The sequence below is a fragment of the Dendrobates tinctorius genome, unplaced genomic scaffold (genome assembly GCF_039654945.1).
Source record: "Dendrobates tinctorius isolate UK_male_01 unplaced genomic scaffold, ASM3965494v1 ptg000250l, whole genome shotgun sequence".
NCBI lineage: Eukaryota > Metazoa > Chordata > Amphibia > Anura > Dendrobatidae > Dendrobates > Dendrobates tinctorius.
In genome coordinates, this window is record NW_027361917.1 from 26,861,499 (window position 1) to 26,881,178 (window position 19,680).

At 49.0% G+C, this 19,680-nt stretch overlaps 1 protein-coding gene across 3 annotated transcripts in view; it reads left to right on the forward strand.

Annotated features, from left to right (window-relative positions):
* Window positions 1-19,680, forward strand: part of LOC141063508 (interferon-induced, double-stranded RNA-activated protein kinase-like) — a 253,146-nt gene that overhangs the window by 88,432 nt on the left and 145,034 nt on the right. For all 3 annotated transcript variants that reach the window (XM_073557589.1, XM_073557588.1, XM_073557590.1), the window contains one exon: window positions 3,695-3,827. In XM_073557589.1, the coding sequence (XP_073413690.1) occupies window positions 3,695-3,827 (133 nt within the window). The remainder of the gene's footprint in view (window positions 1-3,694; window positions 3,828-19,680) is intronic.

Sequence of the window (19,680 nt, forward strand, 5' to 3'; positions counted from 1 at the left end):
TAACACATTTTTGCAGATTCGTAGGGCGGATGGTACATTGGTGTCTTCGACTGAGGAGATTCTTGGCTGTTTTCAGGATTACTACAGGTCACTATATGAATCTAAAAGTGACTTTGACACTTTGGGGTGTTTAGACTATTTGTCAGATGTATCATTCCCCACATTAGATCCTGAGCAGCGGGCCCTTATGAACGCTGTGTTCACCACAGAGGAGATAGAAAATGCTATGACAGACATGGCTTCTGGGAAGGCCCCTGGACCTGATGGGTTTCCTATTGAATTATATAGGAAGTACCGGGATATATTGACGCCACTTTTGGTGAAGGTATTTCGGGGAATTTGGGAGGGGAATTCTATGCCTGAGTCCTTTTATGAGGCTAATATCATAGTGCTTCGGAAGGAGGGGAAGGACCCTTTGGAATGTGGATCCTATCACCCCATTTCGTTAGTAAATGTGGACTATAAAATTTTCACCAAGATCCTAGCTACCAGACTGAATTCAATAATATTGAACCTTATACATCCTGATCAAACAGGTTTTATGCCTGGTAAAAGTACTTCCATTAATATCAGAAGAGTCCAGTCAATAGTCCAATATAGCTCCCTAATGCCAGACAACAAATGGGCACTGGCATCGTTAGATGCTGCCAAGGCTTTTGACTCTCTTGAATGGCCTTTCCTCTCTGCATGTTTGCAAAGGTATGGCTTTGGCAATAAATTTATAACGTGGATCAAAATATTGTATATGAAACCTAAGGCCCGTATTATAGTAAATAACTCTATATCTGAGTCTTTCTCATTACATAGAGGAACCTGTCAGGGTTGCCCTCTTTCCCCGGCCCTCTTCACCCTTGCGATTGAGGCACTAGCAATACGTATAAGGTCCTCCCCTAATATCCAAGGTATAGATATAGCAGGTCTGGTGGATACCATAGGTCTATATGCCGATGACATGGTGATGAATGATGTGGAAGAAACTTTGCCACACGTGATATCCCTTATAGATAGATTTAGTAAATATTCAGGTTTACATATAAATTGGGGAAAGTCTGCCCTGTTACCCCTTTCCCATGCCCCGATGCCCCAGCTGGAGGCTCTCTCGTCGCTGTCTGCTGTATCTAGTTTTAAATATTTGGGCATTTACATATCTCACAATAGTGCGCTTGATCTACAACTTAATGTCCACCCACTGCTGGAACTGGTTAAAGTTAAATTTGCATCCTGGAGTAGACTCCCATTATCTGTGGCTGGACGTATTAACCTGATTAAAATGATACTGCTCCCTAAATTTAGCTACTCCCTTCAGCACAGTGCGGTAGCGGTTCCCATGTCCTTTTTTGTACATCTCAATTCCCTGGTCACGTCCTTTATATGGGGGAAAACTAGGCCCAAACTTAAATTGTCCACCTTACAAAGACCAAAGAAGGGAGGTGGGCGGCGTTGCCAGATTTTTTCCTATATTACTTGGCCGGGCAGCAGCCTAAAGCCTTGAGTGGATGGATGCCGGGTAATTGCCTTCCCAATTCTGAATGTCACTTGCTTCATTCTGCACAAGCGGATTGCCCATTGGGGTTCCTTGAGTTGGAGAAAACTAATGTCCCACGTCTGCTACCCCTGCTCCGGTTGGCACGATTAATATGGAGACAAATCAAGGACGTAATTGGGTTTAAAGATTTTATAGCTGAAATGCCCCTGTGGAATAATAACTATTTTCCGGGGTGGTTGGATCACCCAAACACCGTTTTTTGGATTCAGTGTGGCGTCTCTTCATTGGGAGACTTGTATGACCAGGGGATCGTAAAGTCTTTTGAACAATTACAGGTCGCACATGATATTCCGAGATCTCAATTTTTTCGTTATCTGCAGCTGAGATCGGCTCTTCAATCACATATGAGGGGTGGGGGTGTGGGCCGTACTATTTCATCTTTACCTCTGATAGGAATTCTTAATTCGCAGGGTCCCCATTGTCTCATATCCTCTTTGTATACATACATGCTGTCAGTAGGGGCAGAATCGACCATAAGCTCTATTAAGGGGAAGTGGGAACGACTCAGCCCTAATGCGCAAAGAGAGGAGTGGGAGGAGATTCTTGAATCTCCGATTGTAGTATCTCCATCTATTAATAACAGAATGATACAATTATATATAATAAATCAATCATATTCGACTCCGATGCGACTTTTTAGGATGGGTCGGCTTCAATCATCATAATGTTTGCGATGTCACTTGCCAGATGCAAATTTTATTCGTATGGTGTGGCAATGCCCCACTATCCTACATTACTGGAAAGAGGTGACTACACTACTGACATCCCTGGTACAAACCCCTGTCCCTCTAGAGCCATTGGTCTGCTTATTTGGGGTATGGGAGGAGGAGATCTGGGATCGCTAGACTGGGGTCTTCCTGCGCGAGACTGTGTTTATGGCACGGAAGGTGCTGGTATTACGGTGGATGGGGGGTTCATGTCCTTCCCTGAGATTCCGGTTCGAGTTGGTAAATTCGATTGTTCCATATGAGCGCACGTTATACCAAAATAGGGGTTGCCCGGGTAAATTTGAAAGATTTGGGAGAACTCCTCTCATCTTACTTTGCAAGGCTGAGACATCACATGTGACATAACACGATGTAGGAGACCAGGCTGCGGAAATAGTAGATACTAGTTGGTGTAGTAGTAGTGGTAGTTTAGGAATTTTAGTTAGAAGATACGACAAGGCTTGTGAAATTGGATTGATATACATCCTGGAAAATGTATAACCAATTGTCCTTTATGTATGTTTGGAAGGATATGTACATATGGTCTTGTTTGTCTATAAGAGTGTGCAATCTCTTTGTACTGTATTGTATTTTACATTGGACGGAAACATGTGTGCTATGTATAATGCTTGTTATCATATGCCAATATGTATGTTGTACACTCTTTGTGCCCTGAGATTCAATAAACGAATTTAAAAAAAATGAATACCTCAAAAGGCACAAGCTGAAGGTTTTACAATGGCCCTCACAGTTCTCTGATCTGGACATTATTGAAAATCTGTGGCTAGACCTAAAAATAGCATTGCATGCAAGACGACCCAGGAATCTCACAGAACTGGAAGAATTTTCCAAGGAAGAATGGATGAAAATCCCTCAAACAAGAATTGAAAGACTCTTGTCTGGCTACAAAAAGCATTCTCATTCTGTGATATTTTCAAAAAGGGAGTGCTACTATGTACTAACCATGCAGGGTGCCCAAACTTTTGTATTGGCCCATTTTCTTTTTTGTAATTTTTAAAATGAAAAATATGAAAATATACGTCTTTTGCCGAAAATACGAAGGAGATGTGTCATCTTTAACTTCAGACCTTTTAGAGAACGTTTAATTTTCAACTTGCTTAACTATTCACAATAGCAGTGGTGCCCAAACTTTTACATGCCACTGTAAATGTACTGTATTTTTTAATTCTCGTTTGAAAGACCGCTATGACAGGTATAGCATATGCAACCTTTATGTCGAAATGCACCCTTTCTAGGTATTTTAAGTTTTGGTGTAATAATGAATTGTGGAAAAAATTGAAAAATTTGATATGGGCATTTACCACAATTTGACTCAAATTGTACAAAAAATTGTTGGAAAGTAATGATAAATATCCTGGTGTATATTTTGCCCTAATTGGATACAATTTTCTCAACTCTAAAATACCTTTTTGTTTTGTAGTTTTTTCTGCAGCGTAGAAATTGGCAGAAGAAAATTTCCTACAGCTGAAGGAAAAAGTAAGAAAGAAGCAAAAAAGAATGCTGCATATTTGGCATTAAAAGTGCTTAAGCCGGAGTATCCTGGGGATCTTCAGGTATATCCTCGTTTATAATAAAAGTATATTATCTTTATCATAAAATACAATAAGCAAGTACATGTTTATCAAGTGTCTAAAGTAAGCACCTCCAACATAATTGTACATTGATCGTAGAATAATGAATTATGATAAGAAATGAACAGGCCTTTGCATAAGCATGAACTCTGCATAAGCAAAAACCTGCTAATCAGTGGTTACACAGAGCAATTGACTAGGGAGCATAAGACAACTAGTCGTCTAGTGATAATCTCCTGCTGATAAAACACTGATTATATTGAAACTGCAGCAAGCAGCCTATTAAGTGACACATCGCTGGAATCAGGGTTTCCGCTCTTACATCATGATGCTCTCAGATTACATGGCAAATACTTGGTGACAGATTACCTTTTTAAAATTTAGGTTTTTTTTTAATGAGTCCAGAGTGATATAGAAAATGATTCGGTCCATTCAGCCTGACTGACAACTGTGGCTTGTACTGAGCAGTGTAGGAGGAGGTGACTGAGGAGTTGTTGGGCCGAGATTGTGTTAAACTTTCATAACAGATTATATAGACATTCTGACTTGTATTTTCAAAGTAAATACAGTATCATTATCAAGTCTATTTTAACCTCATCGGTCCACAGGACGTATTTCCAAAATGCATCAGGCTTGTTCTGATGTTCTTTTGCATACTTCTGAAGCTGAATTTTATGGTGAGGACGCAGGACAGGTTTTCTTCTGATGACTGTATCATGAAGGCCATATTTGTGCAAAGGTCTCTGAACAGTTCAACAATGTCCACAACTCCAGATTCTGCTAACTCTTTCTGAAGGTCTTTTGCAGTCAAGCTGGGGTTCTGATTTGCCTCTCTAGCAATCTTACGAGCTGCTCTCACTGAAATTTTATCTTGTCTTCCAGACCTCATCTTGACCTCCACTGTTCCTGTTAACTACTATTTCTAAATTAGATTTTGAATTGAGGAAAGGGACAATTGAAAATGCTTTGCTATCTTCTTATTGCTTTCTTCGGCTTTGTAGGGCTCCACCATTTTAATTTTCAGAGTGCTAGGCAGCTGCTTACAAGAGCCCATGCTGCTGTTTTCTGGCACAAGGTTAGAGGATGGCCATTGTTGCTGAGGTTGTGGGATGGTGGGGTCCGAAGTTATGGGGACTCAGTCTCGCAGCATGGGCTCCACACCTTCCGCCCTGCCGGTGCATTGTTGCTGCGGCGGTGTTTGGTGCACAACTCTGCTCCATTAAGGCAGTAGTGACCCACTGAGAGGTTTGCCGTGACGTGGCAGTGGGCTTCATACAGTCCAATCAGAATGTTAAACTTAGAACCTCATGTTCAGTTATATAAATTTTTTCCTAGCGGCACTAGATCAATGTATGATTTTTGGAGGTGCGGTCCATTCTCTTTTCCAGCATATTTAATATTGGAAATGTTGCTCAATACTGGCTTCAATATTTCACATGTATGGGTCATCTAAAGTCAATGTCTGTTCAAGGTAAAACTGTATTTCACATGGTACTGTCAGAGCAGGAGCAACATACCATTGGTGCAACCTGTTCAGACGCCCAGGGGCCCAAGAGGTATGGGGGCTGCATCCACCTCCAAAGCAAGTGGAATTGTGTATTATGATGTGCTATCGAACAGCAACAGCCCCATGTACTATTCTTGCATAGGGGCCCGCTTTTGCCTCTGTCCTCACTATATCTGAGCTCATATGTAGCGCTGTAATGCTCACCTTGTGACGTAGACCCGTTAAACCTAAGGTCAGGGTATGTACATGGACCCTGGACGTCTGTGCTGCTGACAATGGCACATGGGGAGTGTGGACATGGCAAGCACAGATGTCACGAGAACAGCAGTAAGGTCAAAGAGAATTCAGGGTCGCAGGGATTAAAGTAGGATGGCATGGTGTGCACAGGAGTTGGAGAATAACAATCCAAATATACTGATGGGTGTAATATCCGTCTGGTGCAAGTCTGAGCTGCAAGTAAGAGAGCACCCCGAGAGCCTTTACCCCCATACAGGGATCTGGAATTACAGCGGAGCCCAAGAGGTAGCTGCCTATGAGAGCAGCTGACCGGAGCAGGACAGTCGCCAAGAGGAGACTAAAAAACGGGACCGAAAGCGTAGTCAGGAGTCAAAGTCAAAACCGGGCTAGCAGCAGAGGTACAAAATGGGCAGGCTGGAGGAGGGTCAAAAATCCAGGCTAAGGTCAGAGTCAAAATAGTAATTAAACACTAGATCACTGGGGAAGCCAAGACTATATTTGGCGGCCTGCAAGACAGGCTCCAAAGTATTTGAAGGACACGGCTACCTCTCACAGGCTCACAGCCTGATAACCTAATCTGGACCGCCCCCAGAACCAGGCCAGATAGCGATGCACGACTGGCACCAACCACTTCACCTCTGATAGAAGAGCGAAGCCTGCGCCCACCAGACGCCTGCGCAGGGACCTCTTCTGTCACCGCCATCACCCACAGGAGACACACTGCGATGCCCAATGACAGAGGCATGCGTCAAATGAGCGGGACCATATGAGGATATAGCCCTCCTATCACCGGCACCACCAGTCGAAGGAGTCAGCGCGTCCCAGAGGCCGAGGCAGGAGCACCAGCCACCGAGTCCAATGGCGACGTGACAGTGGGCATTAAAAGGCCTAGAGAGATGATGTCACATGCCGGGCAACTTGCAACAGAGGCTAGCGGCTCGAGTTGAGGGATGGAGCAAAGCCTGGAACCATGACAGGTGTGCAACAAGAGCTTTATAGGTAGTTTTATAATGCATCTACTTTTTGACTTGAAGCTAAACGCAACAAAGTACAAAAAGAATAACTAAACATGGCTAAATAAGTGACAAAAAGGAGAATGGGAACAGCAGGTGAGAGTGCATGCTGCTGATTTGGTATTGTGGTGACAACATGGTTATTGCAGGTGGTAGGCTTTTTCGGATATGTGGGGTTTTAGGTTGTATTTGAATGTTTCAAATGTGGGAGAAAGTGATTTGTTTCTGGTAGTGAATTCCAGAGTTCTGGGGAAGCACAGGAGAAATCTTTAAGACTGATGTATGAGGAACAGACAAGAGGAGTCAAAAGGAGGTCTTGTGACAACTGGAGATGATGTGGGGTGTTAGCCAAGGTAGATTAGGATGGAGATTTATGATGGGGACAATTTAAGGAAGGCCTTGTAAGTCATTCTTAGTATTTTGAAAATGAGGGGGTGATGTGAGGAGGTATCATGAGAATTGGAGACACTAAATGTGCAGACCGTAAGGTATAAGGCTATGCAGTCTTTGATGCCAAAGGATGAGACTGTTATTAACCGAAGTAAGTAATGGACAAGTGAGGAGATGGGTTTTGGAGCGTTGGGTGCATACCAGGGGTGCACTACTTTCGATTCGGGGTCCACATGCAGCTGATGATGCCATTCTCTGTGTCTCCCAACCATATAGATAAAAAAATGCTTGTCTGGTAGGCGAGCTGTAATTGAGTAGCTGCACACAAAAGACTAGTGGCAGCAGCTGAGGAGCAGGACTGGCAAGTACTAATGGTGCCCAGTGCAGACATCTCTGGAAGCCTCATACATCAGGAGAATAGGGTCTCCTCACCTGATGAGAACTCCAGAAAGCAGTATGTGAATTAGGTGGCCTTTTATACCTATGGCTCGCTCTACTGTAGTTTGTGAATTGTAAAACATTAGGCAGTAAGCCCAAAACCCTTGATCTACAGGGTGGGCCATTTCTATGGATTCACCTAAATAAAATCGGAATGGTTGGTGATATCAGCTTCCTGTTTGTGGCACATTAGTGTATGGGAGGGGAGAAACTTTTTCAAGATGGGTGGTGACCCTGACATCCATTTTGAAGTCGGCCATTTTGGATCCAACTTTATTTTTTCCAATGGGAAGAGGGTCATGTGACACATCAAACTTATTGAGAATTTCACAAGAAAAACAATGGTGTGCTTGGTTTAAATATTCCTTTATTCTTTCATGAGTTATTTACAATTTATGACCACTTATAAAATGTGTTCAAAGTGCTGCCCATTGTGTTGGATTGTCAATGCAACCCTCTTCTCCCACTTTTGACACTCTGATAGCAACTGATTGGCTCCACCAATATCATAGATTTTCACATTTTTGAATACATATTATTTGTTATGGCTATCTACTTGAAACCTGTTTTTGCATTTTGGCTGTGTGGGATTCAGTGTGGGTGAGTCATTGCCGTATCACACAATATGACTAGATCATGTTTCATGTTTTTAAATATTTTTATGGAATTTGTGTGGTAGTTTCTTTGTTTGTGCCTTTTGGAATCAATAAACATTGTTATTTATCTTACATTTTGTGGTATTCCCATTTTCTGGGCATATTGCTTTTCTCTTCATTCCCACAGTCTTTTGACTTATGTTGCAATGTCATCAAATGAGATCAGAGTAACGAATGAGCACGTTCGTTACACCATAGACACCATGCAGCATGTAGATGAGATTTTTATTTTCTCCTTCGCCACATTGGTGGACACAGGACCGTGGGTGTATGCTGCTGCCACTATGAGGCTGACACTAAGTGAATACAAAAAGGGTTAGCTCCTCCTCTGCAGTATACACCACCAACTGGCTCCGGATCGAACCAGTTCAGGCTTAGTGTCCATAGGAGGCACACGGGGTCTGCTATTCAGACCATACTTTATTTTTCCAAATTTTTAACCCTTTTTCACGAGGATAACTGGGACGGCTGACCCCTTCAAGGGGCCGATCTCCCCCAACCAACAACAGGCAAGCACGGGGAGTGTCGCTTCCCCGTATCCTCTCCTGCGATGTGGGATGCCATGCCTGAGCTATACTAGAGGCGGCAGTTCCCTTCAGGGCGCGATCTCCCTGCACCAGATGGGAACATGGAGTGTCACCTCCATGTACCCCCTTCTGAGCCAGGCTACAGCCGGACATAGCCCTGTGAAATCCTAGGGGAGTGAACCCTTAGGATACACAGAGGCCCCCATGGGGTCCGTGCTGCTCCTACGGCACCCCCACTGAATGAACAGCGGTGCTGCAGGGAGATGGACCGTTCCTCTCCACCTCCCACTCAAAGAGGACGGTAGATTGAGGGTTCCTGCACCATCCCTGTCGTAGCTCTGACCTGCACGCAGAGTGGCAGCTCTGCTCTTCACTCCCTCCAGGCTTCCGGCTGTAAGTTTTTGATTGGGGGGGCTCCTGAGTGCGTCGCAGGCCCAGTCGTTTTTTCCGGCCATGCACCGCTAATTTAGACTCTGGCTTTGACCCTTGCTAGACCGCAAGCCGATAACCCCACCCACAACCGCATGTCACGCCAGGCAGGTGGGTACCGCCCACCTGCCTAGCGCTTCTCACACAGTGCGAGAAGCGCCTTCCTGATTTCGGCGGCCATATTCAGATTGAGACAGGCACACAGGGACCCTGTGTTCGCATCTAGGACCGTTGCTGCACCGCTGGGGACAAGGCTTCTTAGGGGCACAGGTCCTGGGTAAGTGCTCTGCTACATTGCCCTCAGGCCCCCTCCCTTTTCCACTCAAATGCTCTCCTTATCTACAGCTGCACACACATAGCCTTCCCTGCAGTATATTGGGAGATAACAGGTTTAGCATGTCCCTACCTAAATCCTTCAAAAAAGTCTAGCAAAACACAGTGTTTTTTGCTCCATGCACCTCCTGTCAGGCTGCATTACCAAGAGGACAGAGTACTCCACTCTGTGATGCTTGAGACCCTAAATACACCACCCATCTCATCCGATCCAACAGTGACTAGTCCCCCAGAGTGGGTTTTGTCATTATTGCAATCTATGGCTTCCCTAACCAAGGCGATTGAGTCCCTTCAGGATCCCTCCAGGAGCAGGACCACTAATCCGCCCCTCTCAGAGAATTCCCCTATATCAGGGGAACCATCGGCCTGCAGGGGCCTTTTTTATTATTAATATTATTATTATTTATTTCTATAGCACCATTGATTCCATGGTGCTGTACATGAGAAGGGGGTTACATACAAAGTACAGATATCACTTACAGTAAACAAACTAACAATCACAGACTGATATAGAGGGGAGAGAGGACCCTGCCCTTTCGGGCTTACATGCTACAGGATGGTGGGGAAGTATACAGTAGGTTGTGGGGTTGCAGCAGTTCCAGTGATGGTGATGCGGTAGCTCCAGTATTGGTGAGGAGGCAACGGGGTCATTGCAGGCTGTAAGCTTTCCTAAAGAGATGGGTTTTCAGGTTCCGTCTGAAGGATCCGATTGTGGTTGATAGTCGGACGTGTTGGGGCAAAGAATTCCAGAAGATGGGGGCTATTCGGGAGAAGTCTTGGAGGCAGTTGGGTGAGGAGCGAACAAGAGTGGAGGAGAGAAGGAGGTCTTGAGAGGACCGGAGATTACGTGAGGTAAGGTATTGGGAGATTAGTTCAGAGACTTATGGGGGAGACTGGTTATAGATGGCCTTGTAGGTCAGCATTCGTAATTGGAATTGGATACGCTGAGGGAATGGGAGCCAGTGAAGAGATTTGCAGAGGGGAGAAGCGGAGGAGTAGCGAGGAGAGAGATGAATTAGTTGGGCGGCAGAGGTAAGGATGGACTGGAGAGGTGCGAGGGTGTTAGCAGGGAGGCCACAGAAAAGGATGTTGCAGTAGTCGAGGGCATGTACAAACATTTAGTAGAATGAGGGTTGAGGAAGGGACGGATTCTGGAAATATTTTTGAGCTGGAGGCGACAGGAGGTGGAGAAAGCTTGGATGTGCGGTTTGAAGGACAGGGCAGAGTCAAGGGTTACTCTGAGGCAGCGGACCTCTGGTACGGGGGAAAGTGTGATGTCAATTGTTATAGATAAGTCGGGTAAGGAAGATCTGTGAGATGGGGGAAAGATGATCAGTTCAGATTTGTCTACATTGAGTTTGAGGAAGCGAGAGGAGAAGGAGGCTATGGCTGATAGACCCTCTGGGAATCTGGACAGCAGAGAGTTGACGTCTGGGCCAGAGAGGTAGATCTGAGTATCATCGGCATAAAGGTGGTACTGGAATCCATGGGACTTTGAGTTGCCCCAGGCCAAGTGTATAGATTGAGAAGAGTAGGGGTCCTAGAACAGAGCCTTGGGGGACTCCAACATAGAGAGGGTGGGATAAGGAGGTAGTGTGGGAGTGGGAGACGCTGAATGTGCGGTTGGAAACGTATGAGGAGATCCACGATAGGGCGAGGTCTTTGTTGCCAAAGGAGAAGAGGATCTGTAGTAGGAGGCAGTGGTCAACTGGGTCGAAAACAGAGGACAGGTCTAGAAGGAGGAGTATAGAGTATTGTCCGTTAGCTTTGGCTGTAAGTAGGTCGTTAGTAATTTTGGTCAGGGCTGTCTCAGTGGAATGATGGGGACGGAAACCAGATTGTAGATTGTCAAAGAGCAAGTTAGATAAGAGGTGGGAGGCAAGGTCATCGTGGACATGCTGTTCCAGGAGTTTAGAAGCGAATGGCCTTTCCCGATTATCACACAGACAGGCATCTAGGAAACGGGTTCATAGCTCGTCCCCCAGGCCCACTGGTGCCTCGGCGTCCGTTAGCTCCGTTTCTCGCTCTCCCTTTTCAGGGACTTATAGTGAACACGACTCCGATCCCGAGTCTGATGGGCCCCTTGACCTAGAGTCACCAGGTTATCAGGCAACAGTGGATAGTCTCATTGAGGCCGTCAGCCAGTCATTGCAGGTTGACGAAGAGCCTACTACTTCCGACGTGGAAAACGTGGTGTCCTTCAAAAGGACCAAACGTCCTCATAGGGTGTTTGCCAATCACCCTGAGTTCAAGGCCATAGTTTGGTGACATAGGGAGTGGCCAGACAAATGTTTTGCAGGTCAGAGATCTTTTGAGACCAGATATCCCTACTCATCTGACCTCCGCAAACAATGGACTGAATCCCCTCCAGTGGATCCTCCGGTATCGCATTTAACCTCCAAGACTCTTCTCTTTGCCGGACGGATCCTCCATTAAGGATCCCACAGATCGCCTGATTGACAGCCTCGCCCGTTCGGTTTTCTCCTTCGTCTCATTGGGGGACACAGGGACTGTGGGGACACAGGTACTGTGGGTGTATTTCACCGCCATCTGGAGGCTGACACTAAGTAAACAACACAAGGTTAGCTCCTCCTCCGCCGCATACACCCTCGCCCCGATTACGGGCGGAAACCAGTTTTTTGCTTAGTGTCTTTGGAGGCACACGTGTCTGGTTTCTCCAGACTTTTTTTTTTCCCTTTCCATGAAGATAAGACAGGGGCGACGGCCCCTATTGAAAGGGGCCAATCTCCCCAAACCAACAACGAACGAGCACGTGTTGAGTATCGTCTCCACGTATCCTTTCCCGCACCGAGGGACATATCTGGGCCATTTTCCCCAGACATCTATTTTTGTTGTGCTATGAAGATTAGACAGGGGCAACGGATCCTATTGAAAGGGTCCGATTTCCCCAAACCATCAACGGGCGACCACGTGCGAGTGTCCCTCCACGTATCCTCTCCCGCGACGTGGGACATTATGCCGGACTTAGCCCTGATCACCCCTAGGTATGGAAACCATGGGCTGCACAGAGGCACAAGACTAGTCTGTGCGGCCCCCTCTGCTCCACCAATGCTAGACGGCGGTGCTGCAAGGCGGCGGACGGTCCCTCTTCTCACCCCCTGAAGGGGTTAGATGGAGCTAGGGTGCCTGCACCGTCAAGGATATCGCACCCCCCTTCTACCTGGGGTCCAGATGGTGTGGAGGTGATGGTCGGGGAGGGCCCTGCGGCATCCAGGGCCGGCGCTGGTCAGCAGAAGTGATGGATGGCTGTGCAGACAGTCAGGCCGGTTCTGGTGGCCAGGTGCAGGAGGTTCAGTGCTGCGCGTCCTTCCCTTTCCCGGCCGCCCTTTCCCCCCCTCCTCGCCTCTCCTCATGATGGATTGCTGCGGTGGCGGCGGAACAGATGCCGCGCCTGGCGCGGCTTCGGCCTTAGGGTGCGGCACCCTAAACTCCCGCTGCCACCCCGTCCCGGGCGGATACTAAAAATCCAGACCGCGGCTGCGGCCGGTAGTCCCGCTCTCCGGGCGCGATGTCACTTCCAGCGGCCCTCCCTCCGGCCCGGGCAGGTGTCGGATAAAATTGAGGCCCCGGCTTCGTGGCAGCATAGGCCGCGGCCAGAAAGCAGCGGTCGGGCAGCCCTCAGCAGTGACCGATGCCAGCGTTTGCAGCAGGAGAAGCAGCGGGGGGACACAGGACCGGGTAAGCGCGGTCCTGCCCGCGGGTGACAGCCAAGGCTACTCCCCCTCCTCCCCCTCCACAGCCCCTAGTAGGGCAACATTAATGCCTGGTGGACACAATATGGCTGGGAAAGGGAAGGCACACACGTTCCTTTACGCTGCATGCATCACCTGTAGGGCGTCATTTCCGCTGGCACAGGGCAATAAATTATGTGAAGCCTGTGACTCCGAACGTGCCCAGGAGCCCTCCCCCGTGATCGAACCCGGGAATTCAAATCCTCCAGAATGGGCCTTGTCCCTATCGCAATCTATGGCTTCGCTAACAAAGGCAATTGAGTCTCTTCATGCCCCAGACAGGAGCAAGGATAGTGGCTCGCTGATCTGGGAGGGGTCCTCCACCTCACAGGACCCTCCGGCCTGCAGGGGCCGCTCTCACTCCAGGTAGACGCAAAGGAAACGAATCCTCATGGTGTCGCCCGGCCCATTAGGTGCCTGAGCATCAGGAAGTTCGGCATCACGCTCACCTTCACCAGGTGTTGGGAGCGGGCAGAGTTCAGACTATGACTCGAATGAGCCACTGGACCTGGATACCCCGGAGTGCCGGGAAACAGTTAACAGCCTCATTGATGCCGTTAATCAGACACTGGGAGTTGAGGATGACGTCGCTTTGGCCTCAGGCCATAAGGTATCCTTTAAGCGGGCTAAGCGACCGCAGAGAGTGTTTGGCACTCACTCAGAATTTGAGGACATAGTGCAGCGTCACAGGGAACGGCTGGATAGGCGTTTCTCGGGGCAGAAAACGATAGAGGCAAGATATCCGTTTGCCCCGGAGCTCCGTAAGAAATGGGCAGAATCCCCAGTGGTGGATCCACCGGTGTCACGCTTGGCCTCGAGACTTGTTATGAATGAGTCACCGTAGGAGGCAAAAACAGAAATACTAGCTAAGTCCAGAAAACCAGAGAAGTTGGCAGCTATCGGATTGCAGACCCCTGAACCTATCAACAACAACTAGCAGTAGCCTTGGGGGGTTCCTACGGTGCCCTAGACCCCTCGATCACAGCCGGAGATCTAAATAGCCTAAAGACAGAAAGGGAAATCTAAACTGCCCCAGAGCAGACCCTAAAGCAATAGGCAGCCCCCAACATATAATGACGGTGAAGCAAGATGAAAAAAACACTCACACAGATAGAAAGATAGGCTGAGCAAATGATGGGGCCAAAGCTAACTAAATAGGACAGGATAGAAAAGCTGCTGTCTGCAATCCGCCAAAACAAGAGCCAACAGACTGATAGGGAAAAAAGCCCTGAAGACGCTAGGCTTCAAAAAGACTATATCAGTACTCAGGTATTTTCTGAAGACAGAGCAAAAAGGAATTCAGCTCACCCCAGCAGGGAATGGCAGAAATCCAGAAAAACAAGGCAAAACAAAACCAAAACACAAATGCAAGAAGCAGAGCAGAAAACTTTAGCTTTTGAGGAGCAGGAATCAGACTGGTCTCCTAGAATCCCTCAGGGAAGTCACCAGCAAGGCAGAAGGGCGTCGGCTGCCTTCTATCCAGTCAGCAATTCCAGTCACCCAGTCATCATCATCCTGCTCAGGTGCTTGGTAATCAGTCTCACTACCTTCCTTCACCAGAAGAGGGAGTTCATCAGACCTCAATGGTGAAGGGGAAAATGAACTCACAACAGAGATCCTTGTTATCGGTACCTAGTGGTGCTTCTATCAAGGACCCCACGGATCGGCTTATAGAAGGATTGGTTCGTTCAGTTTTTGAGGCATCAGGTTCAGCACTCGTTCCCTTGTTCGCGGCAACGTGGGTAGCCAAGGCCATGATGTCATGGTCAGACGCATTGGGCAAGGTCTTGCAGGATAGAGACCTGCCGGCAGAGGTAGCAGAGATTGCGAGTCAAATCACGATGGCCGGTGACTACTTAATTAACGCTTCCTTGGATGCAGCCAATTGTGCGGCTCTAGCGGCCGCAAATGCGGTAGCCATTAGGAGGGCCCTATAGTTAAGAACTTGGCGGGTCGATTCAATTTCCAAGAAGTCTTTGACTTCCCTGCCTTATCAGGGTGGCCGTTTGTTCGGAGAAAAGTTAGACCGGCTCATCACCGACGCTACCGGGGGAAAAAGCAGCTTCCTCCCGCAACAAAAGGTCAAGCAATCGCTTCGCCAGCCTCAGGCTCGGTTTCGGGCGTTTCGCAACCCCGGGTGGACGGCAACGGCCAGCTCTGCCACTCCAGGGTGTTCCAACCAGGATAGGGAGCGACAGTACTCATATAGAGCCAACCCATTGGGGAGAATGTGTGCTTGCCAGCCGAGGGCGAGGGGATCCAGGGCCCAGAGACCCTCAGCCAAATGACAGAGCACTTTTTAGGTGACATCAGCAGAGTAGGCGGCCGCCTGCTCTGCTTTTGCCAGGTCTGGGTCACGATAGCGCACAACTCATGGGTGACGGAACTTGTGTTCGCAGGTTACAAGATAGAGTTTTTCAGTTTTCCCCCGAAACGATTTTTTCTGTCCCGACTTCCCAAAGTGGAGCCCCGGGCAAGGGCGTTGCTAGGGGCCATCAACTCACTACAGCTCAACGGAGTCATTATTCCCATACCAGAGCACGAGAAGGGGCAGGGTTTTTATTCCAATCTGTTTGCGGTCCCCAAAAAGGACGGGACAGTCAGGCCGATTCTGGACCTGAAGCTCCTGAACAGATTCATCAGGATCAAACATTTCAGAATGGAATCTCTCCGTTCAGTTATATCGGCCATGGGACAAGGGGAATACTTGGCCTCGATCAACATCCAAGATGTCTACCTGCACATCCCCATTTTTCCATCGCATCAGAGGTTTCTGCGGTTCGCCATCAATGGCCGACATTTCCAGTTTGCAGCGCTGCCTTTCGTGCTAGCAACCGCTCCCAGAGTATTTACAAAGGTAATGGCAGTCGTGATTGCCGTCTTACACTCGCGGGGCATAGTCGTCTTGCCGTACCTAGACGACCTCTTGGTCAAGGCCCCTTCATTTCGGGCATGCGAGGAGAATGTCATTATCACACTGGATACCCTCTCCCGCTTAGGATGGTGGGTCAACAGGAAAAAATCATCCCTTGTCCCAGCTCAGAGGATTTCTTTTTTTAGGAATGATTTTCGACACCTCCCGAGGGTTGGTAATTCTCCCTCAGGACAAGGCGCTAGCGCTCCGGCAAGGAGTCCAGAAGCTTCTGCGGCCAGTCCCATTCACCATTCGGTCTGGGATGAGAGTGCTAGGGAAGATGGTGGCGGCAATAGAAGCGATTCCGTTTGCCCAATTTCATATTCGCCCCCTACAGCACGCGCTCTTATCTTGGGACAGGAACCCCTTCACGAACGATCATCGATGCCGGCTATCCTCGCAGGTCAGACTGTCTCTGGAGTGGTGGACGAGGATGTCCTCCCTTCTGCAGGGGAAACCCTTTCCTCAGATCACTGGCTAGTGGTCACGACCGACGCCAGCCTCATCGGCTGGGGAGCGGTTTTTCGTCCCCACACCACACAGGGACGATGGTCACCGCGGGAGGCACGTCTCCCGATCAACTTGTTGGAAATGCGAGCAGTTCGGCTGGAACTGCAGCATTTTCAGCACCTTTAAGCAGGGTGTCCGGTCCGGATTCAATCGGACAACGCCACGGCGGTGGCTTACGTAAATCGCCAGGGGGGCACACGCAGCAGAGCAACCATGCGCAAGGTAGGACACGTGCGCCGCTGGGCCGAAAGGAACCATTCCGTGACATCGGCAGTCCACATTCCGGGCGTAGAAAATTGGGCGGCGGACTTCCTCAGCCGTCAGGGTGTCACGGCGGGGGAATGGTCGTTGCATCCCGAGGTCTTCCAGCAGATTTGCCAACGTTGGGGGACTTCGGATGTGGATCTGATGGCATCCAGAGTGAACGTCAAGGTGCCCGTGTTCGTCGCTCGGTCTCGGGACCCACGAGCGATCGCGGTGGATGCGTTGGTTCTGCCATGGAACAAGTTTCGCCTTCCATACTTGTTTCCCCCGCTGCCCCCGAGGGTCATCAAGAAGATCAAAGCAGAAAGAGTTCCAGCAATTCTGCTGGCCCCAGACTGGCCTCGTCGGGCTTGGTACGCAGATCTGGTGCAGCTGCTCGCCGACGTCCCATGGCGACTACCAGAGCGCCCAGATCTTCTGACCCAGGGTCCGATCTTCCACCCGAACTCAGGGGCCCTGTGTTTGATGGCATGGCCGTTGAATCTTGGATCCTGACTCATGCGGGGTTTAGCCGCAATGTGGTAGCCACAATGATTAGCGCCCGGAAGGCGACCTCAGCGAAAATTTACCATCACACCTGGAAAGTCTTCTTTGCTTGGTGTCGGGATCATGGTTTTTCTCCACTAACTTTTTCGATTCCCAACATCTTGGCGTTTCTCCAGTCTGGCCTAGATTCAGGTTTGGCCCTGAGCTCCCTTAGGAGACAGATATTGGCGTTGTCCATCCTATTTCAGCGAAAGATTGCTACCACTATGCAGGTGAGGACTTTCATCCAGGGAGTCTCCCACTTGGTGCCGCCCTATAGGGTGCCCCTGGACGCCTGGGACCTTAATCTGGTTCTGAATGTTCTGCAGGAGGCGCCTTTTGAACCGCTCCAAGAGGTTCCGTTGTCGTACCTTTCCCAGAAAGTAGTGTTCTTGGTAGCTGTAACTTCCATTAGGCGAGTCTCTGAGTTGGCGGCCTTGTCCTGCCGTGCACCATTTCTCACCTTCCACAAGGATAAGGTGGTGCTCAGACCAGCTCCCCCCTTTCTGCCGAAGGTCGTGTCCTCATTCCACGTTAATGAGGATATTGTCTTGCCCTCATTCTGTCCGGCGCCAGTACATCGCATGGAAAAAGCTCTTCACACGTTAGACCTGGTGAGAGCACTCAGAAGTTACGTGGCGTGGACGGCATCCTTCCGTCAGACGGACACACTGTTCATGCTCCCTGAGGGGTGCAGGAAGGGACTCGCAGCCTCAAAGTCGACCATAGCCAGATGGATCCGTCTAACGATTCAGGAAGCCTACCGCATCAGGGGGGCGCCGGTCCCAGCAGGGATCAGAGCACACTCTACTCGAGCGGTGGGCGCCTCTTGGGCGCTTAGGCACCAGGCTTCAACGGAACAAGTGTGCAAGGCAGCAACCTGGTCCAGCCTGCACACATTTACCAAACATTATAATTTCCATACTCAGGCTTCATCAGATGCGAGCCTGGGTAGAAGAATTCTCCAAGCGGCGGTGGCGCACCTTTGAACAGGAGGTGCATGTAGCTTGGATCGGTGAGTCATTCTCCCACCCAGGGACTGCTTTAGGACGTCCCACAGTACCTGTGTCCCCCAATGAGACAAAGGAGAAACATGGATTTTTGTGAGTACTCACCGTAAAATCCTTTTCTCCGAGACGCTCATTGGGGGACACAGCACCCACCCTGTTAGCCAAGGTTGGCTCTAGTTTATTTAATTAATACGCATTTTTCTTGTTGATGTCAGGGTGGATCTTTTCCAGACATATTGTTATTTGCGTTAAGGCTGTTGTTTCTCGTTGTTCTCCGACTGCTTTTGCACTAAACTGGTTTCCGCCCGTAATCGGGGCGAGGGTGTATGCGGCCGAAGAGGAGCTAACCTTGTGTTGTTTACTTAGTGTCAGCCTCCAGATGGCGGTAGCATGCACCCACAGTACCTGTGTCCCCCAATGAGCGTCTCAGAGAAAAAGAATTTTACGGTGAGTACTCACAAAAATCCATGTTTCGAGGCATCAGGCTCGGCACGTTTTCCAGTCGGCCGCCCCATCCATACCCAGTCGAACAATGCCACGTCTGTGGCTTACATCAATTATCAAGGGGGCACTCGCAGCAAAGCTGCAATGCACGAGGTGGAACACATCCTTTGCTGGGCAGAACAGAACCACTCGATTATCTCGGCCGTTCACATTCCAGGAGTGGAAAACTGGGCCGCGTATTTCCTCAGCCATCAAGGCCTAGCCTCGGGAGAGTGGTCTCTCCATTCGGAGATTTTCCAGCAGATCTGTCTTCGCCGAGGAACTCCGGACGTGGACCTGATGGCGTCCTGGTTCAATGCCAAGGTGCCCGAGTGTGTGGCCTGGTCCGGGACCCGAGAGCCATCGGATTGAACACCCTGGTCCTTCCAAGGAGTCGCTTTCGTCTTCCCTACCTGTTCCCACATTTGCCCTTGATTCCGAAGGTCATCAGGAAGATCAGAACGGAGGGGTACCGGTGATCCTAGTGGCTCCAGACTGGCCACACCGAGCGTGGTATGCAGAACTGGTCCAACTGGTCACAGATGTACGTTGGTGACTACCAGATTGACCGGACCAGCTTTCCCAGGGTTCAATTTACCACCAGAACTCCAGGGCCCTGTGTTTGACGGCTTGGCCGTTGAATCCTGTGTTCTGACCAAAGCGGGTTTTTCCCATGAGGTAGATTCCACCATGATCAATGCTCGAAAGCAGGTGTCGGTGCGCATCTATCATTGGACTTGGAAAATCTTTTTCGAATGGTGCAGAAATAGAGGTCGGCCTCCGCTGGTTTTCAACATTCCCTCCATTTTGGAATTCCTTAAGTCTGGTCTGGACTCAAAGGGCAGGT